Source organism: Schistocerca americana, chromosome 4 (genome assembly GCF_021461395.2).
Source record: "Schistocerca americana isolate TAMUIC-IGC-003095 chromosome 4, iqSchAmer2.1, whole genome shotgun sequence".
NCBI classification, from domain to species: Eukaryota; Metazoa; Arthropoda; class Insecta; order Orthoptera; family Acrididae; genus Schistocerca; species Schistocerca americana.
In genome coordinates this window covers 599,946,986-599,968,930 of record NC_060122.1, presented here as the reverse complement: position 1 = coordinate 599,968,930, position 21,945 = coordinate 599,946,986, and the positions used below count along the sequence as shown (strand labels likewise).

General features: G+C 38.3%; 1 protein-coding gene across 4 annotated transcripts in view; it reads right to left on the bottom strand.

The window, feature by feature from the left end:
• Positions 1-11,123: 11,123 nt before the first annotated feature.
• The window catches only part of LOC124613480 (tubulin epsilon chain-like), a 159,145-nt gene continuing 148,323 nt past the window's right edge, over positions 11,124-21,945 (bottom strand). Inside the window, exons 10-11 of one of the 4 annotated variants that reach the window (XM_047142189.1) lie at positions 21,612-21,717; positions 11,124-11,522 (exon numbers count right to left, since the gene is read on the bottom strand). In XM_047142189.1, coding sequence (XP_046998145.1) covers positions 11,494-11,522; positions 21,612-21,717 — 135 coding nt within the window. In that variant the 3' untranslated portion in view covers positions 11,124-11,493. Of the gene's footprint in view, positions 11,523-13,480; positions 14,151-21,611; positions 21,792-21,945 lie in introns of those variants that run through there. The other 3 variants (XM_047142188.1, XM_047142187.1, XM_047142190.1) reach the window with 3 other exon arrangements.

Here is a 21,945-nt window from a genome sequence, read left to right as displayed (position 1 = left end):
CAAACCTCGTTCACAGAGTAACTGAGCTTGTACTTTCCTACTTGCTACAGAAGGAAATATTGGGTCTATTCCATACTTTTATATACCAGCAAAAATCCAAAAATTGTAAAAAAGAAGAAGAAGAGGAGGACCTAACTCTTTCTTTTCCTGGACCCTTCATCTGTGAGTCGCTTGCTTACTGCTTGTTAATGAAGTTATTCTCTAACAGAAATCGAAACATTACTGGTGGTTTGTACTTTTAAGTAATTTACTAGCAGGGCACAAAACAGTGGTACAGTCAATCTCTCCAATTCTTAATGCAGAGCAGATTGTTGAACAACTGATTGAAAAGGTGGATACTCTTTCTACCACAGCGCACATTAAGTGTGAGATGAAAAAGATTCCTGATGTGCTGTTGAGACTACCTCTAGGAATGAAAGATAGTATGAGTATACGAGAAAGAGAAAAGGGAGCAAGAGTTTATTTTCTGAAAAAAGCACCATATGACCGAGATGTGATGGAAATGAAAAAAATCAAGAAGAAACAAGATAAAAAAGTTTGACTGAAAAGAATTATTGGTGAAATGGAAAAAAATACAAAATAAATTAATAAATAAAGGAGAGAATTATGGCAGATGAGGGAATGGAGAATTTCTAGCATACCATTTTGGTAACTTTGCATCCCAACTCCCTGTACTATGCCTGCAGTTAAAGTACACATACAAGGTGTAGTCACTATGGTGCAAGAAAATGTACAACTGGCCCACTTCAGAAAATAAAATAGAATACCATCAGACATTACACACAAATTACTTGACAGTTCCAGGAGGAATCTGGGACCTTAGTGTGATAGATTTTTTGGATCCCTTCCTCGTGGGCAGGGAAAAGTGCAATATCTCTCTATATTTTAAAGGAGATGTCCTGACTAACTGACTGACATCACCCAGCCCAAACAGCTAAGGATAGAAATTTGAAATTTGGAGAGGGTGGTTATCTTATACTGTAAGCATCGTTTAAGAAAGGATTTTTCAAAACTACGTCTCTAAGGAGGTGAAATAATGCATGAAAATTTTTAAGAAAATATTTTGCAATATTAAAACATTTTTAAAGCTAAATCTATGAAAAGGAGTACCTTATTTGCTTCTCTCTTTGAAATAAGGAAATATGTGTCATGGGATGAAAGTTTCTATGGAAATTTCACCACAAGAATTCAAAAGGCAGGATTAACGAAAACCTTGATTCCAGCTAACAGAATTTGTTTTCGGTCAGAAAGACCATGCTTCTACAGCCTTAATTACCAAGGAAAGTTCAGAAAGCATTGCAATTTGTGAACAACAAAAATTTGATTAAAGAAAAACAAAAAACTCTTTGCAGGCCATACAGTCTATGCGAGCTAAGCAGCATACACTAAGCTAGTATATTCATAATTTGAGAGGTGTGATACGAATGGGTTATGCATTACACTTAGTGAAAGCAGCTAGAAAGGCAGTACTATAAGTTCGCAAAAACAATTATTCTGGGAGAGTGGGTAAACCCAAGAACCTATCATCAGACAAAAGACCATAATTTACACCCAAAATATGTGACTTTCTCTCAGCAAACAAGTTGTGAAACATTACTCATTTCACAGTTCTGCCTACAGGGCACCCCATCAAAAATTGTTTTAGGATAATTAATTATGTTGATCTGCATCTTCGGTGAAAAAAGATATACCCAATGAGCGTAGTATGTTCATGAATCTAAATGACCCTATAAAAGAACAGGACTGTCACGAAGGGTAGCCATATGGGAAAGTATTGAGCGAGAGCTAAATTCTGAAAAGGGGAGAATGGTCAGACATTAGTGAGACTAAAGAGGATCACTGGACGTTGATTGTCACCAGGAACATGCAGAAGGGGCAGAAAATTATCACGAGATATACTACACTATCTGGTCAAAAATATCTGGACAACCCTAAGTAATGCCGAACTGACCACTAAACATCACAAGAGCTGGACTCGCCAATATAAAAGGAGGTGGGAAATATTGTGTTGTCGGTAGAGAAGCACTAACAGTAGAATGGGTCAGTTAGGATGGCTTAGTGACTTCGAACATGGACTAGTCATTGAATGTCGTAAGTATGAGATCCATCAGGGACATTTCAACCCCTCTAAAGCTGCCCAAATCTACTGCTGGTGACATGGCTGTGAAGTGGAAACATGAAGGAACAACCATAGCTAAAGCAAAAGCAGGCAGATGTCATGTACTGACATGACAGATAATGTCATGGATGGCACAAGTAAAAAATCACAAGAAATATGTGGAAGGAATCACTCATGGGTTCCAAAGCGCTACTAGCAGTCCAGTTATAGTGCAATGACTGTGCATAGAGGGTTAAAAGGAATGGGGCATAATGGTTGAGAAACACGCCATAAGCCACACATTTCTGTAGTGAATGTTAAGCATTGACTGAGAAGTCTAAAGAGCAATGCACTGCACAGTGCAGGGAGTAAATGAGTGATTTGGAGTGATAAATCACACTATATTCTGCAGCAATCCAATGGAAGGGTTTGGATTTGGCGGATCCCTGGAGAACATTACCTGCTGTCATGTGAAGTGCCTACAGTGAAGTACAGAGGAGGTGGTATTATGGTATGAGGGTGTTTGTCATGATTGGGAGTGGTCCCCTTAATACACTTAAGAAAACATTAAATGCAAAATGGTGTGAAAACATTTTACAGCATTGCGTTCTGCATACAGAGGAACAGTTTGGAGATGAGGGTTATGTGTGTCAGCATGACAATGCACCCTATCAGAAAGCTGTGTGTGTGTGTGTGTGTGTGTGTGTGTGTGTTCAGTGTATGAGTTAAGAACCTACGCATCACTCCAGACCTCAGTGTCCAACATCACTATCTTCTCTGGCTTTGGCTCTTGAGGAAGACTGAGCTGCCATTCCTCCATGGACATTCAGACAGCTCACTGAAAGTGCCACCAGCGGTGCTCCAGCCACCATAAAGGTGGAAGGTGAACACTCCCCATAGTAATATCCATAATATGGTGTCCAGATATTTTTGATGGGATAGTCTGTAATACGAAAACCAAAATACCAGGATACCAGAAGAGGAGTTATTAATAGTGCACAGGAAAATTTACAAGACAGGAAGGTAGATATAATAGTTTTCAGCTTATATCAATAGCCATTTGAGACAAAAGAATAATGACAGACAGTGCTTTTTTCTAAAAAAAAAAAAAAAAAAGTTAAGGGTACCCCGACATTGGATATAATGCAACAAAAATTACTAATAACTGAAGCATGGGATACCACCCGTCTGCTTTTAGCCATGACGTCATCACTTTTGTCATCCACTGATGTTGAACTTCCTGGCTTTACACTCGCACACAAATTATTGACAGTTTTTGGTTTTTTAGATGCAGGAGAACAAGTAAAATAGTTTGATAGTTTTCTGCTCATCTCTCACCTCCAACTTAAATCACAAGTTGCTACGAAAGACATGACACACTGTAAAACTTCGCACAACCGACAAGAACGGAACAGCAAACGCAAACGAGTAAAGAACAACAAAACAAAGATGGCAATGAATCGCGAAGGATCATGGTAGTGGGACTGTAGAGACATCTATCGCCCACTATTAGCGGGCGATGTCACTTGTCGAACTGGCTGCCAGCAATTCAGTTGTCGAGAATGGTTGCCGCAGCTTCGAAATGCTTGAAACAGTCAATGACATTGCTTTTTCCCACCAAAAACTGCACTGGTACCATTCGTGTTGCAATTACCAACACAAAAAAATGACATAAAAAATTTACGTTTGTGAAATAAATCTTTGGCACTCTTCCAAGTTCTCAACATCTTAAAAAAATTACTTTGTCGATGAAAAAGTTTAGGGGTACGCATTCCCCAGCGTTCCCCGAGAAAAACTGCACTGATGACAGAAAGAATGGATGAAGAAGTAGTATTATAGACGAACTCTTAGCAACAGCTTTTCTTTTATTTGTAGAGGTAATAGGTTTTTGTTGCATGTAACTCCTTAGTTTTAAGTACTGTATTTCTTTTTTATTGTTTGCTTTCGGATGACCTATAATTAATACAGAGAGCTGGGCTGATCCCAAAGTATAGAGAGCAGTTAAAGAGAGAGTGAGAGAACCAGAATCTATTTTTACTCCAAGGGCGATGGATATTGTAGGAAAGGCAGAAGCAGGTCTGTAGAATACCACAGAAGAATTATGTTGTGGCTGAGTAACATCTGAAGATAAAAAGAAAAGGAAAGGGAGCACTGAATCTAAAAGGACAGCAGTTCTTCATGAAAGCATAATGGATAGTACTTGGGCAGCCTAAGCAAAGTAGTGTTCAGGTGAATGTGAGATGCTGGTCAATCATTATTGGTACAGTGAATAAGAGGAGAGGCAACATACATGGATTCTGGAAAGGAATGTATAAGTAATAGATACCAGTATAGATTATTCCATGAGGATCTAAGGATAGAGGACAAATAGGGACTGTAGGAGACAGCTGAGAAGGTGTATTAAAAAGTTAATTAATACAGTAGGTTTGATTATATGTATGATAAAGGGTTGGGTTCGGTTGGGTTGTTTTGAGGAAGGAGACCAGACAACGCAGTCATCGGTCTCATCGGATTAGGGAAGACAGGGAAGGAAGTCGGCCACACCCTTTCAAAGGAACCATCCCGGCATTTGCCTGGAGCAATTTAGGGAAATCACGGAAAACCTAAATCAGGATGGCCGGACGCGGGATTGAACCGTTTTCCTCCCGAATGTGAGTCCAGTGTGCTAACCACTGCGCCACCTTGCTCGGTATATGATAAAGGGGATGGGAGAAGCCATAAAGAGGAGAAATGAAAATACAGCGAGTATAGTTTGTGTGGTAGCTATTTTGTGTTATGGTGGATCAAGATCACGTTGTTAAAACCTGGAGTACTTCCACATTATATACATACTCCATAAGGTGTGTGGCAGTTGGTAACCCATACCAATGTTAGTCATTCCCTTTGCTGTTCTCCTTGCAAATGGAATGAGCTTCCACACAAATCCTTATTTCTCTTATCTTGTCTATGTGGTAGCAGTAGGATCATATGTAGTCTCTTGTGAATGTCAGTTCCTTAAACTCTCTTTATAGTCTTGAAATGTATTCACAAATACGGTACCACAACAGCTATACAATTTACTGGGAACATTGAAAATTTGTGTTGGACAGGGACTTAAACCCAAGTTTCCCACTTGTCGTGATTGAGGACACCAACTATTTCGGCTATTCGAGCATGCTTCCAGGACTGACCCAAATCCCCTCATGTCCCAGTGTCTGCTCATCATAGTACTCGCACAGATATGTGACTTCCGCACAGGGAGACATTTATTTTGCTTGTCAGGTTGCCTTGGTTTTGACATGAAATACCAATTTAATCCCTCCTTATACGGGAATCACATACTTGGGCAAGAACTATGGGAAGCAGGCACTAGGACATATGGAAAGCAACCGCCCACAACAAGAAAGAAATCTGGGTTTGAGTATTGGTCTGGCACAAATTTTCATATGTTACCAGTAAACTGAACAGCTGTTGTGATACAATATTCATAAAATTGCAAATACATTTCGTGATTTAATACTGCTATTGATCGCTGTCAGTGTTTCACTGAACTATACAGACACTGTTAAATACAGACAGTACACTAATGTCTCTAAATAGTGTTTTGTGGAAAGAATATCTTGTTCCCTCTATGGATTCGCATTTGAGTTCATGGAGCATTTCTGTAATATTCATTTGCTGCTCAAACCTACCAGACACAAATCTAGCGGCACACCTCTGAGTTGCCGGGATGTCTTCCTTTAACTTGATCTGGTGAGAATCCCAAAGACAACTTAATGATGTGTGTTGATCAAACGTACTGGCATTAGAAATTCTCTCATGTGCCAATAAGCTATGGATAAGTAACCATCCACAAGCTGACAATATTCGCATGTCTTTATTCCATTTTTCCCCCCTCCTCCTTCTTCTTCTTCTTCTTCTTCTTCAAGCAGCAGCAGATGACTGGTACCTGGCGTTACCATAACTACAATGAACTTTACAATGAAGAAATTCCCCACTGGGTGTGATTTGAATTCAGCTAGAGACTGGACATTATCTGTGTAGTGAACATGTTGTGTATCTATAAACTTTTATGTCATTGTCGAATATGTTTTATTAAATTCCCTTATTATGTAAAATTCATAGAATGTAAGTATTAAATTGCACCTACCATTTTGAATCACCTAGTCCACATCAGGCAGGGCAATGTGTGTAAGAGGTCACATGCAGGGGTGTATATTCAATGTGTGCTAGCTGTCCTATGCACACTCTCTCACATTTTGTCCATTTTATGAATACTTCTATTTCTGAAATCTTTGGAAAATATTTAGGAGAGGGACAAGGAACAACAGAGTGCTCGGTTCTGGTCGTGAGTATGTTAACTGCATCATATGGCAGAAAATGAGCTAAGACACTTATTTTATGTGCTGTAGGCAACAGCCCTCTTGTCATCAGACTCGGGGTTAGAGGGAAACAGAGAACCCCTGGCCAGCAGGTAAGCTGAGTCTTATGGAGAGGGATGCATTCGCTGGTGAGAAAGTGGTGGCAGAGAGGGTAAAGATGGAAGAGTGCACATGCTTTCAGTTTTCAGGAGGGGATGTGACTCGATGGAGTGTAGCGAAAGTCCTGCATAACTAACTCGGACCAGCTTCCACATGTGGATGTTGCATATTCTAGACATATTCATTAAGATGGTTTTGGTTTTTGTTTTTAACTGTATATATTTGTGATGATCTAAAATACATTGCAGTGTTTGTTACAAAAAATGTGATAATTTCAGTGTTTTTGGTCCAGTTCATAACTGATAATGGAAGTAAATGTAAGTGTGGAACACTTGCTAAAAAAACATATTTTCATGTGATCTGTTCAAGAAAAACTGTAAAAATTTAGAAAAGGTAAGCCGAAGCCACCATTGCCTAATCTAGTATCAGAGCATAAGGGCAAAAAAAATTTGCTACACTACACATTTTTCTGTTTTGTACTATGTAAGTGTTGACTGATTGACAGGTTGTCCCAATTTAAACAAACTTTTCTGTTGGCCATGTTTGCTGTTTTGCAGAGAAAAATTGGAATGGAATAAACATAGTTTTTCAGATTTAAATCACTTGTCAGTCAGGCAACAAAGACACCTGAAATCATGATGATGATAATGATGATGATCGGTTTGGGGGGCACTCAACAGCATGGTCATCAGTGCCTGTACAAGGTCCCGAATATACAGTCCAATTTTTCAATTCTCACGAATCATGATGGTGGTGATGAAATGATGAGGACAACACAAACACCCAGTCCCTGGGCAGAGAAAATCCCTAACCCGACCGGGAATCGAACCTGGGACCCTGTGATCCAGAGGCAGCAACACTAGCCACCAGACCACGAGCTGCGGACAGTCTGAAATCATAAAATCACATTCAGTCTTTTTGCACTTAAAAATGTTTGGGAAGGACAGAGTTGAATTCTTATCAACTGAACAGCACCAAAGTAATATTAACCAGCAAAACAAACAAACTCAAAGGAACAGGCAAATTTTGGAAAGACTCATTAATGCAGTGTGTTATTTTGCTAAAAAAGAACTCTCACTTCGAAGGTATAATGAGTGAGATGCTTCTATCAAAAACAGGAAATTACATGGAATTACTAAACGTTTTGAAAAACATATGAACCTATATTGGAGGCACACTTGAGTAAACCTATAGTATTTCGAGGAACTTCCACAACTATGGAAAATGACATTATTAAAGCTATTTCTGAGGTAGTCAAAGAATCCCTGGCACAAGAAATAAAATCAGCAGACTTTGTAGCCTAATGTTTGACAAGCTTCTGTCATATCATGTAAATTGCAACTGTCAACAATTTTGAGTCATATTCTTGCAGGTAATGCGAATGAAAGATTCGTTGGTTTTGCTTATGTCAGTGCAGACAGAACAGCTAATGGTTTGTTTGCTCATGTTGAATTCATAATTGATGAATATTCTGTCACAGAGAAGTTGGTTGGCCTGACATATGAAGGAGCACCAGCAGTGAGTGTTCATATTAATGCCAAGCAGAGTAAGATTTTGTCTAAATATCTGGAAGCTATCGTCACTCACTGCTGATTTTCCAAACTTTGAGTGGTCTCCCTTCATTTTTTTCCAGCTTCTACAAGAACTTGCTAATTACAGGAATTTGTTCAAAGACATTCACGCAGTTAAAGAACACAGTGTAGAACTATTACAATTCTTTGAGTGTTTCTGTATAACAGTGATAATTGGTACAGCAATGGAGTGGTGAAGTCTCAGGGTTTTTTGGCTTTTCTGAACAATTTTCAATGAATTTTCTTGTTGGAAACATTTTATGAGCTGTTCAGTTACATAGATGTCTTGTATAACATACTGCAAACCTGAAACTATGATAATGAGTATTGCAACAAGAAGATTAAGGAGATTTCAGAACAGCTTTAATTTGACAGGGAAAACAGTTCTGATATTTTGTGGGAAGTGTCTGTGACTCAAAACTGTGATAAAGATTGTAAACAGTGACTGAAGAGACTGTTCAGTCCAGATGTACAGAAATGGACATTTATCATTGTCTATATTTTGAAATAGTTGATTACACTCTTGAGAGATAGGAGAAAGAAAGATACTTTTTTTTTTTAAGCTGGAATTTTTTCACCTAATTTACTCTTGGAACTATGAAAATTACAAACTAAAATTTCCTGACCATCTTGTGCCCAATTTATGGACTGCTTTTTGGCTATGTTGCTTTGAAAAATGAACTCATTATACATTTCACCCAAGGTTTCTTCGAAGAATGTGTATGAGGTAGTTTCATTAATGAGTGAGTATGGCCTGATTTCAGGGTTCAGTGAAGTGCATTAATTATAAACTTTGAGACTGATAATTCCATGTACTACATCATCAGTGGAATGATCTATCCTGACTATAGCAAGAATCAACACATATCTAAGAAGCACACAGCCACAGGGAAGACTAAGTGATGTTAAGTCTACTTTCCACAGAGAAGCCCACCCTTATCATTCTGAAGAGCAACCTCCTGTTTTACGACAATATCATACAGAAATTCTTGTGCTTGTTCCAGGAAAGAAGAATTGAACTGCTGTACGAGTGACTCTTTTGTAAATAAATCCGCCCATTTGTACCTTCTTTGCAAAATTAATTCTGTAGTTGCAAACTGATGCCAAAACTGAAAAAAATGTCATTTCTCTGGAGAGTGTTTCAAAGATAAAAGTTACAATCCACAACCTGTGTACTATCCTACATTATGCCCAGTTTCCTCAGTAGTGGCATTATTAATTTCAGTCACTGTTTGTGACCCTCCCCGCAATGTATATGAGTGTAATTGCTCACTACTCTGGAGACCAGGTTCTATTCCCGATATCTCCAACAATTTTGAAAGGTACAAGCATGGTTGCCCAAATGCTGCCAAGATTAGAAAGGCCTAAGATTGCGGTTTTTTCACTATTTGTCTGCAGTTTCAAGAAAAGTGACACTCCTTGACTGGCAAACATTCGGAAAACCATCGTTAAACTATCACAAACTCCAGAAACTACTACTACAGTGTTTAAAAGTGTGTAATTAATTTTTTTAAAAGACATGTGTGTCTTAACATAAATCACAAATGTATTTGTACCTAATTTTTATTTCCCATTATATTTTTACAAAGTTGTAAATATTATCAAATGCTTAAATCCTATATTTGTAAATGTTATTGCAACAAACTGCAACTGTCAGTGCCTAACAACTAACTTTAGAAGTAGATCTTATTCTCAAACTTTGTTTTTTGTAAAAACAATTTCCAGAATGGCGTTATTTGCTAAAAGAATTGACCATTCAGTAGTCTTGTTGACTAAATGTACTGAAAATGTTTTTTCAGTTCAAAAAACTTATTTCTAAAAAAATTATAAAAGTGTAATAACATAGTCAGAGTAACAGATTACAGAAAAAAGTGCTGGTGGCTCACACAAAATATTCTTTTAGTCTTTTTACCAACATTACTGCTAATGCTCAAAGTAGCAAGCATATTAATAAATCAAAATTATAATTAATAACGTGTAACATGGTTGTGGAGGCCACAGCAGTTGTACTGGAGATAACAATTTAGGCGCAAGGTGCATTGGGGCCAGTACAACTGAATACGGCACTGTTGGAGCTTCTTCCTTACAAGGCAGTATATCACAGGAAAACATATGACTTACTGTCCATTCATAGTAGCCAAGGAGGCCGACCTGGATCAGGTAGTGGTTTTTGAAATGCTTATTAAAAACTATAAGATTCATAAAGAAGACTTGTTGTCCAAAACTTCATTTGTTATGAGAGTCAATTTTCTAGTCTGTTCCACTTGTGAGAGGTGATCGCAGAGCGAAGTTTGTACTTCTGCTTGACATTTTGTACCACAGCAGATGACCATCACAAAACACATTTTGTCAGTACCACTGCAACTACTACCCTCTTTCTCAGCGCCCCACCCCATTCAATTTGGGATCAAGAGAACAGCATGCCCGTCACATTTGTTAACAAGACTTCACTGGTCACATGATACAACTCCACTGTAACTTCTGTATGGCCTGTTATGGGGGCATGACCACCCTTGCTGTGCAAGATGGTTGCAGCACATGGACATTGTCACTATTTGTGTAAATATGCATTTATGGACTCTAAATGAGGACAACAGTTTGTAAACTGAGCAACCACCTTTAAGTCCTTGTTTACACCTCTATCTAACGCTCAAAGTAAACACTACACACTGGATAGTTATGTTTACTCATCCTATGGTTTCTATTCAGTACAAAATATTTTAGTATGATATAAAGGTAGAGTAAAGTTAGGCAACAGCCTTAGATAAATTTCTGTCAGTTCACATTAAGAGAATTGTTCTGAATGCTGCTACTTACACTTCTATCTGCCAACATTTAGCTGACAAGTAACACAGCCTGTTTGCTCACAAAAAATTTAAATGTTAACTCTGATTGTTGTGTTTCAGAATGTATTCAAATTTGCACAGGAGTGTGTTCACAAGATAAATTCAAATAAAGTGAGTGATAAAAATAATTAAAAAAGGGAACAGAATATTATAATAGTAAGACTGTATACTTGTTAAGCAACTTTCACCTTCCATTGCAGTGTAATTTACAAAATTCAACATTCCAATGCTGACTGTTCACAGTACCATGATTATTTAATAAAACACCAAAGTCAAAAAATCAGAGTGCTGTCAGGCATAAAAATATGCAATATTTACATGTTTGCAACCGTCTTTTATCTCAGCGTTTAGTAAAAATTTATTTGTTTGCATTACAAACACAATCTCACTACAGCACAGATCACACAACCTGTATTCTAGGTATTTTCACAACATCCTGGTGCAATATCTTTTTGTAGTCTGCAGCTGAAGTTTGGAGACTTTCCATACTTGAGAGAAAATATGACTCATCAAACCCATCAACTTGAAGGTAATGATGTGTATGAGCCTGTAAGATAACACTTCATTCATCATATGAGAATATTAAGAAAATTTATATAATAATCACAGAAAGAAACATACTGAATAGATAAATATACACACAGAGTGAATGAAACATGACATATGACATGACACCATTACAGTAAATGGTATACAATTCACTAATCATAAACCAAATAACAATTACTCTGATAGAATACAGTGTTCTTCTTGTAGAACATAAACTCAAATTGTAAAATGTTCTGTTCTCAGTAACATCTCACAGAACAGTTGGTTGCTGGTATAGGTTCCAACTGACAGATTGGAGGACAGTCAAATGCATCAGTACGCACACTTTCAAAAGCACTTAAAAAAGCTGATTGATAATAGTAATTCTTTTATATCAGAGCATTAGCTGTGTCTGCTCCACTAACTCTTCAATGTTCATACTTTTATCAGTTTTTATATTAAGAGAAATAAGATCATCAGACAAAGTAGTGTCATCTTAATGTTTAAAGGTCAATGAGCCTTGATAGCAGCCACAGCTTACTGGGGCATGAGCCAGAGAACAGCTTTCACAGATGTCTATACCCAACCCACTCATACTGAAACTACTAGTACATGTTGGTCAGAATACAGTGTCTACGTGATGCAGGACTGGCCAATAAAGGTCACAAGTTGCAGATCTTCCAATATACATGGAGGTGTGAAGTACTGTGTTGTTAACACTAGAACACAATGTTACAAACATTCGTAATTTTTATGGCATAACAAAATGTAAGCAAAATTTGGTAACACGTTTTATTATTTATTAATTATCACTAATAAACAATACAGGCCACAGTCTATAATCACAGAAACAATAGTTTTTGACAACAATAACAACATTTATTTCGAACAATTAGTGTATAATTGTGCTCAATGCTCTTTGCAAAAGCCTTACGACAAACAGCACAAAACGTTGTTGTCATTCTTCTCTTTTTCGATGGACATATGTGGCAGATAGTTCTCCTCAGGGCAGATGATATTCCAGCATTTCCACCAATGTCCTCACGATGGTGTTCAATTCCAAGGACAGAATGTATAGCGAGGCGGAGGTCATTTGATACTCCTGGTATGTGTAGCCTGCTTTGCATCCATGGTGAGAGTAGCTCTTCACTCAGTCGTATTACAAAGTTTTTCCTCTTTAGGACATTCTCCTTCTCACGGGTGGTGTTGTGAACGTGACTTACCTGCACCTAATGTTCAAAATTCCGTAAAAGACACACAGAGGCCAGCATTTAGTCTTCCGGCTGCAAGAAATGTTGCACGACATCTGGGCTAATGAATCAACGCCACCTTTTGTGTTGTAGCAATGAATCACCTTAGGTTTCTTAGTTACTTCATCTATTTCAGCTTGGTCGTGCGTCATTGTTAACAGGAGGACTATTTTATTTGCCTTAGATTTATGAGAGACAAGAGTCATTTCCTTGTAAAAGATGAACATAGATGTTCCTATCTCTCTCTTCTTGGTTATAAGTAATTCTGGAGGTATTTCTTGCTTATTGTGTCTCAAAGTACCAACGAGAGCAAGTTTCTCCTTAAGCAGATCATCGGCTAACTTGATAGATGTGAACCAGTTATCAACTGTAACATTTCAGTTAGATCCTCTCATTGTTTTTGAGAGCCCCTTCACTTAGTATTCTCAGACCTTCAGTGTCTGTGCTTTGCCGGGATATGGGGAAGCATCAACCATATATTTTGTTCCTGCATCACACGCCATGACAATTTTAATCCCCTATTTAGCAGGCTTGTTGGCTATGAACATATGAAATGGACATCTACCACAAAATGCAAGGAGTTGTGCACCCACTGTAATGAATGAGCCTGGTCTGTAATAGATACAGTAATTGATAACAAATTCATCCGATAATTCCTTTACCATCAAACCTCAGACAAGAAATTAAAAACTCAAATCACTTGAAACTCATGACTGCTTTGTATCTAGGGCTACATGAATTACTGTCAAATAATTCACAAGTTGATAAATAGTTATTCTTCAAAGCTGATGTCAAGATCAGGATACCACTTAAAGTTTTTAATTCTTCAGTGGAAGTTGTACTCTTGAGTGCTCTTTGGATTTTGATATTTTCCTCATTACCTCTTTTTTCATGTGATTTACTATTAATTGTAACATGTCATCTGTGACAAATAAAGAAAATATTTCTAACGGTGTAGCAGCATTTCTAGCACCACTAATAGGGGACTGAATATGATGGATAATATTTTTTTGAGGTGTAGGCACTGTCTTGTTTTTAGGAGCTGAAGATGACCAGCGACGTCCATCCTTACCCTGCAGAGAGATCTTTTGAGTCCAAATGATGTAGTCCTAGCCACCGAAAGATGAAGAAACAATCCTGGATCGTTTTCTTGATCGGAACAGAGTATCGCTCCATTTTTTGCCAGAATTTGGAAGGTCTGCACCAATGACTGTAATTTGGCGATCTTCACTCTAATCATCTGTAAGGTCAATATCATCCTCTTCAATGTTATTGGGTTCATCTTCACTTGTCGGGTCATAAATGTTGCTGTCATTCTCCTCTTGCTCCAGCTCATTAAGTAATTTCTGTATTTTATGTAAAAGATTTGGGCCATTTGCCTTTATTAAATCTGGGATCTGAAATGAAATATGAGATAGTAATACACTGAATTTATAAATGCTCGTATTATTATCTCAGGAAACAAATCTTGGATCATGTATAAAAGCAATCATAAACCCATATTGTGAGCATTACTGGCATTATAAGATGTAACGAAGTTACAAACATTTGTAAAAATGACGACTTTCAGAAAAGCTGCCACTGTTTTCTAAGCAGTGCATGGAGTTTCTTCTTAGCAGTCATAAGCACATCTGAAGCTAGAAGGGTACTTATGAGACGGAAGCGCTTGTGACCTTCCCGCACTTTTCACGTGACAATGAAAAATTGGCAGTCATAATAATTATGAAAGTTTGTGTTCTAGAGTTAATGTAGAAGCAGGAACAGAAAAATCTGGTTGGTCAGGAGAGCTCAGTGACTTTGAATGTGGACTATTTACTGAAAGTCACACAAGTTGAGATCAATCAGGGATATTTCAATCCATCTAAACCTGACGAAGTCTACTGTTGGTTATGTGACTGTGACGTGGAAATATGAAGGAGTGACCACAGCTAAACTGAGACGTGACAGGAAACATTGACCACTGCAGAGGGTGGATCAAAAAAAAAAATCACAAGAAATCTGTGGAAGGTCTAACTCACGAGTTCCAATGTGCTACCAACAGTCCAGTTATCACTACTGTTAGTTAGTTAGTTAGTTGGTTGCGTGTTCCACTGATCAATTGCATGGTACAGTAGCTGTTATGTGGAACATGTCAAGTGCACAAGAAAAGCACATTTGAAACAAGATTCAGAGTTAAAGATTAATATTTCTATTATTTACGCCATTCCCTTAAATGGCACAAAAGGCATAGTATATATTTATAGATTTATTTATTCCTATTCAAGAATTCATCTATGGTAGAGAGGGAGTTGACAAGGAGATATGATTTCAATCTATTTTTGAAGCTATTACTGCTGTCTGTCAGACATTTTATTTCCTCTGGTAATTTGTCGAAAAATTTTATAGCAGCATATTTTACTCCTTTCTAAGCCAAAGATAGGTTCAGTAAAGGATAGCGTAAGTCTTTCCTTTCTCTGGTATTATAATCATGAATGTCACTGTTGTTTTTAAATTGGTCCATGTTGCTGAGAAAAAATTTAATTAGTGAGTAAATGTACTGTGAGGCTGTTGTAAGACTTCCCAATCTTTTAAAAAGATGCCTACCAGATGTGTGACTATGAACCCCACACGTTATTCTAACCACTTTCTTTTGAGCAGTGAATACTTTTTGTCTAAATGTTGAGTTACCCCAATATATTATTCTGTATGACATCAGAGAGTGAAAGTATGCAAAGTATGTTATCTTACTAATTTCTAACTCCTCAAAATTGGCAAATAACTTTTTGCAGCAGAAAATTGGATGTACTGTGTTTTTTCAAAGTTTAGGGAAAGCCCATTTGCAGAAAACCAATTAATGACTTTTTCAAAGACCTTACTTGCATCATTTTCAATTGGAGTTTCTTTTACTGGATTAATAATGAAGCTTGTATCATCAGCAAACATTGTCACAGCTTCCTGTCTAAGGTAGGAAGGGAGATCTATCACATATATCAAGAACAGAAGGGGACCCATGATTGAACCCTGCGGAACACCTAATGTAATTTCACCCCAGTCAGATGAAGTGGGAAACTTATTTAAATCACTTGACCCACAGAAGGAAACTTTTTGCTTCCTGTTCTGTAGGTATGACTTAAACCACTCATATGCTATTCCATTTATACCATAGAATTGGAATTTCTGTAACATAATTTCATGGTTCACACAGTAAAATGCTTTGGACAAGTCACAGAAAATTCCTATTGGTGACATTTACTATTTAAAGACTCTATTATGTGGACAGTGAAATTGTATATTGCTTTATCAGTGGAACAGCATTTTTGAAATCTGAACTGTGATTTTCGAAGTATCCCAGTATTGTTTAGATGGCTAACCACTCTTGAGTACATTACTTTCTCGAAGATTTTTGAAAATTCTGTAAGCAAGGATACTGGCTGATAATTATTGACACCTGTGGTGTCTCCCTTTTGGAAGAGAGGCCTGACAATGGCATATTTTAACCTGTCTGGGAAAATACCTCCAGTTAGTGATGCATTACACACGTGACTCAGAAGATCAGCTGTAATTGCTCCACATCATTTTAATATCTTATTAGAGATGTCATCTACTCCAACAGAGCATTTATTTTTCAAAGATTTAATAATTTTACTTATTTCACAAGAGGTTGTTAGGTGAAATGTAATCTGTCTAAATTTTTCCAAAACAGACTCTTAAGAAATGGTTGTTAAATACATTAGCTACTTGTGTACTGTTGGTTAGAATGGTCTCATTCTCTTTAATAGTAATACTACCTACCCCAGTGGTTACTTTTCCTGTCTCCCTTCTAACAACATTCCATATTGATTTGATTTTATTGTCGGAATTGTTAATTACTTCTCTAACATACATATATCTTGATTTCCTTACAAGTGCTCTGATCCTCAAGTGAAGACACAGAAGTAGTAATTTTACCTGCTGACAAGGGAAATGGTACTGTTCTTCTGACTTCAAAACCTTACTTCGGCAAGATGACGGGTTTACTGGAGGAGTCTGTTGTCTCCAGAGGATCAAACTGATGCAGTATAATGGAAGGCATCTGCCCTCCTCAGGTCCAACCAGTTTCCTGAATATCTTAAAAAGAGCTTAGGAGTACAAGTGCAAGTTCCACCATGTCTTTATGGGCTCTCTAGGATAAGTACAGAATGAGTTCCGCTTGGCCCTATTGTGAGCAATGTAGAAGCCCCAACACATTACCTGGCAAAATATCTGACTTCTTTACTGAGGAAAATGTGAACATCACATTCAAGAACTCAGAAGATTTTATGTAGTAACTGAAGATTTTGCATCTCAAACCAGCTGACACATTAGTGAGTTCTGATGTGGTCTCTTTGTTCACACAAGTACCTCTGGTGGATTACAACTTATTGGAGCAAAGTTGGAGGAGAACATCTTACATCTATTCAAACTTGTGCTCACCTCAACTTACTTTTTATTTAATGAACAATATTTTGAGTAAACTGGCAGAGTTGCTATGGGCAGCCCCTTGTCTTCCACAGTTGCTAACCTTTTTATGAAGGCTTTGAGTAAAAAGCACTTCAGTCAGCAGTACTGACACCTAAATGTTTCTGGAGATGTGTGGGCGACACCTTTGTAGTATGGCCACATGGGGAAACAACACTTCAGCATTTCTTTAATGTATTAGTTCCCTCCACCCAAGCATTTGCTTCATCATGAAAGTGAAGAAAAATGGAGACCTCCCATTCTTAGATGTCTTCATCTGCAGAGAATAAGACTGTTCCTTGAGTCACAGTGTGTTTTGTAAACCAACTCACACTGACCTATATATATGAGCTATGAGCTGCCATCACCCATCCCAATGCAGTGACATATTGTGGACTCTCATTTATAGGGCTAGAATTATCTCAGATGCAGGGCAGTTATCAGCAGAGCTTAGCCATCTTTGTTCTGCCTTTGTACAAAACGGGTACTCAGACAAACAGGTTCATATTGTATGTCAGCCTGTATGCAATAAACCTCAAGAAAAGCCAGAAGAAATAAAGAACTCCACGAGGATGGTTTTTCTACCCTATGTTGCTCATGTGTCTTTTGAGACTGGCAGGCTGTTCAAGAAACATGAAATAAAATGTGTCCTCCACCCTCCAGTGTGAGTTTATAAGATACTGGGTTCTGTTAAAGAAAACCTAGGTCTATGGAGACCAGGGATATATAAAATCTCGTGCCAATGAGGCAAATCATACAATGGCAATACATGTCACACTGTTACAGATAAAGGCGCCAGATTCGGTCAGCCAGAAAAGTTTGCTTAACACTGTCTTGGCGCGAGACATAGCAGGAACTAAGGAGGGACAAAGATCCTTTCATTTCCTACCACCTACTTCGACTCTGTCATTAAAGAAATAGTTGAAATACATACAAGCAACAGCCTGATTAATAGATACATGGGACTTAAGATCAGCAAGGCATGGGAATAAGCATGCGTTACTAAGGCATCGACAGCCACAAAGAAGCAAATACCAGTCAACAAAGACAGGAAATTGGAGTCCGCACACTTAAACTGGGCACAAACACTCTGGCTGCATGCGCAGGGCTGCAATTTGTGCCTGCACTTTTCTAATGTCACGCATATGAAGATGCTAGCCTGTTTCTCAGACAGCGGGCACTGGATCTCGCCATGCTCTATGATTCGTCTATTATGTCTGTGCTTTTCTGGTGAGTCAGCATATTTATTGGCAAGCCACTGTAACAAAATGTCAGTAAGCATCTGAAGATGATGAGCAGCTGTCTTGTTCAAATATTGTTCAGCTTCCACAACATTATCCAATGTGTAGCCTATGAACCAATGGATTAGGTAAAAACTTTGGCTGAGCCTGTCTCTGGCTTTAGCTAGCTTTCAATACACATAACTATATCTGTTTCAGTGCATTCTATGAGCACTTGAGCTCTGGTCCTTTCCCTACACAACTATGATAATTTGTAACTATAATACCTATGTTTTCTATGTCTACCCTTGTCTCATGTTTGACCTGCTCTTTTTGAGTCTGTATCACTGTTAGAACTTTTCCAAAACCCTTTAACCTTTATAAAATAAAATAATATGTGCCTAGTCCACAGCACACAGCTCTTGCTACCACAGCAGCCACATTCTGTGTGTAAGAACCCTCTGAACCTTTGATTCAGACCCCTTACTCAGCCACGCACCAAAGGTACACGGTCAGTCCTGTCAGTGATGCTGCAGATGGTGAAATCTGTCTTCATCTTGCAAACAAGATTGGATGTGTTTACTACTTCAGACAGTAAACAGAAATCAGAGCGAATCTCTTCTGATTCAAAGGGGCATACTATGTTAGTACTGAGATAAGCCACCACTTGCAATTGGCTGCACTCATTGCTTGTCATGTAATCTGCAATGCCCTGTTCCAAATTTGGGTTGCCTCCCTCTGGTATGTACTCTAAGAGTAAACACTGGATTTCTTCCCCACCTTGGCAGTCATATCCTAAGGGGATCGATTACACACCTCACAGTGGAGCTCCCAACCACCAATAATCCCACCATTTGTGAATGCCCAGACCTTGCAAGCTGAGGGACAATTTTTGGAACATGACAAACAATTGAAGCTGGCTCAGGATCATTATCAGCCACATACAGCTCCTAAAACCTGTTTGTTGAACAAACATGGGATGCATTTCAGTTTGTCTCCTGGAAAGTCTTACCTTGTCCACAAACGTTGAAAGAACCTGTCACTTGACCAGGGAACAGGGTTCAACCTCAATGCAGCCAATAATGGCTAAACATGGGTAGAGGCCTTTCTGGGGATGCATAGGACATGCTGGACACCCCTTGGATACCCCCAACCGGCACTATGGTGTAGGATATTGGTAACAGCCTCAAAATTGTGTGACCGAAGCCAGCACTGCCTGGAGCTGTGAGTTTATGGACTGAGTACGCAAACCAAAACCAAAATATCTCAGAAAATGCCACAGGATTATGAAGAGAAAATATTATCTTTCCATTGGTTTATTACTCAACACCAAAAGAAAACCAGTGTGGAACTATGCCAAACAGCGGCACATAACTACGTGTAAATGATGGTTGTTTTTGGAATCATTATGATTTTTCACACTAGAAAAATCAAACATAGAAGAAATTTTACAATTAGTACAACTTTTAAGGTTTGTAAACATGTTAAAGTTAAAATAAGGGCTAGTCAAAAAGTATCCGACTTTTATTTATAAAATCAGTGTTTATTCAGATTCAATTGTTTGACACCAGTCACTTTCAAAGTAGTCTTCTCCAATTTCTACACATCTTTCCCAACACTGGTGAAAGCAATGCCAGAAAGTCTTTTTTGATGTGATGCACAGCTGCTTTGTTGAATTCTGCATAGTGCCTTCCCTGTTCTGAAGTCATAACATTTCCTTGCTCTGAACTTTGATCCTTTTCAGAGTTTTTCCAGTCTGGGGAAAAGCTAGAAGTCACTTGGTGCTAGGTCAAGGTAATAGGGAGGCTGACAGACCACAGTCATGTTGTGTTTGGTCAAAAAACTCTGAAGTAACTGAGAACAATGAGCAAGTGCATTATCGTGATGAAGGTACCAACAGCCCACAAGTTCAGCTGTCTTCGCCACTGCTTCATGAAGGCGATGCAGAATGTATTGGCAGTTCTTCTCACTGACATTAGTATCTTTTGGGACTGACTTGTCATGGACAACTCCACATTCACTTTGTTGCAGATGTGCCTTGCTGTTTTGGTCTTCAGGATGCTGGATACTGCTACTGCGATGACTGGAACTTTGTTTCTGGGGCATAACCATAAACACATGACTTATCAGTGATAACTGGGTTAAGAAAGTTGGGGTTACTGTTCACCATATCCAGCACGCCCTGTGTGATTGCTGAATGAAGTTGATTTTGCTCAGTTGGTTGCAGCTTTAGCATAAAATCTGCTAAGATCCTTCTGAGGTCCAAATGTCCCATTAAAATGGAATCAATGGATCCAGTACTGATTATAATGTCATCTGCAACTTCTCTGATCATAATTCATCTATCCTGCATACCATGATTCTTACATGATCTGTAACAACCTCATTTGTGGATTCTGAGGGCCGACCTGAAAGTGCTTCACTCTTCATTTGATGAGCAGCCACCTATGACATGGTTGTACCACTCCTTTATCTGTCTGGTACCCATTATTTCATCCCAAACACTTGTTGAACCTTGTGGATTGTTCCAACTTGAGAATCACCAAGCTTAAAACAAAATTTCATGCAGTAACATTGCTCCACTTTTTCTGTCATTTTGTCCACAACACAAAATCAGACTACTACCACTTACACGTGTTGACTTGTCCAAAGCTAACCAGAGACTGGTTGTCCCTGCAGCCATGAAAAAGTCAGGCATACACAATATGCATGTCTACAGACAGAGAGCATGTGACTGGATTCCATTGTTGGTTTCAACAATAAAAAATAAGGTCGGATCCTTTTCGAACAGCCCTTGTAGTAAGTTCACACACCTGCAGATAGCATTAAACAAGATGAAGCAGACAGAAAATGCTTGGGGAATGTAAACTGTTCTTTAGATGATTCATGAAAGTGACACAGTGCAATGAGTTTCACTTTCCTAGTGTGGAACACATGTTGCAAGGCTTATGTGATGGCATGTCAAAATTGTGATTACCTTTAGGCCTACAAAAGGTAGTCCTTGGCAGGCAGTGGAGATTTAATATCCTATGGCCTTACAGGTAGTGTTATATATCCTAGTCTATAAAGAAATCACCTTATAATTGTGGCTGAAAAATGGACACACTGAGATTGCAGGTTTGTGTACTGGAATTTGTATAAAAATTACACACCTGCACATGACAATACTTTGCTTACTCCTACCTTCAAAGTTTTCTGGTGAAAATGGATACAGATACACCAGTAGCGGACATGGATTTATGCCATCTGTAGCACAGACATCATTGGTTTTGAACAGCTGTTGTAGTTCCTGTAAGGCCCCATCATCAGTTCAAACATCATCAGCAGTGTGGAACATTTGTTTGTTCATTATATGACAAGCTTCTAAGTGGAAGAAAGTCATTTGTTTAGCTTTGTGTGAGTGCTTCTATTGTCTGATCTTTAATTTTGCATGCATTTGTATATTTACAAGGCATAAGCTCGTGCATATTAACTGTATAGTTTAGATTTACACTGTCTTTTGTGACATTGTTTGGTA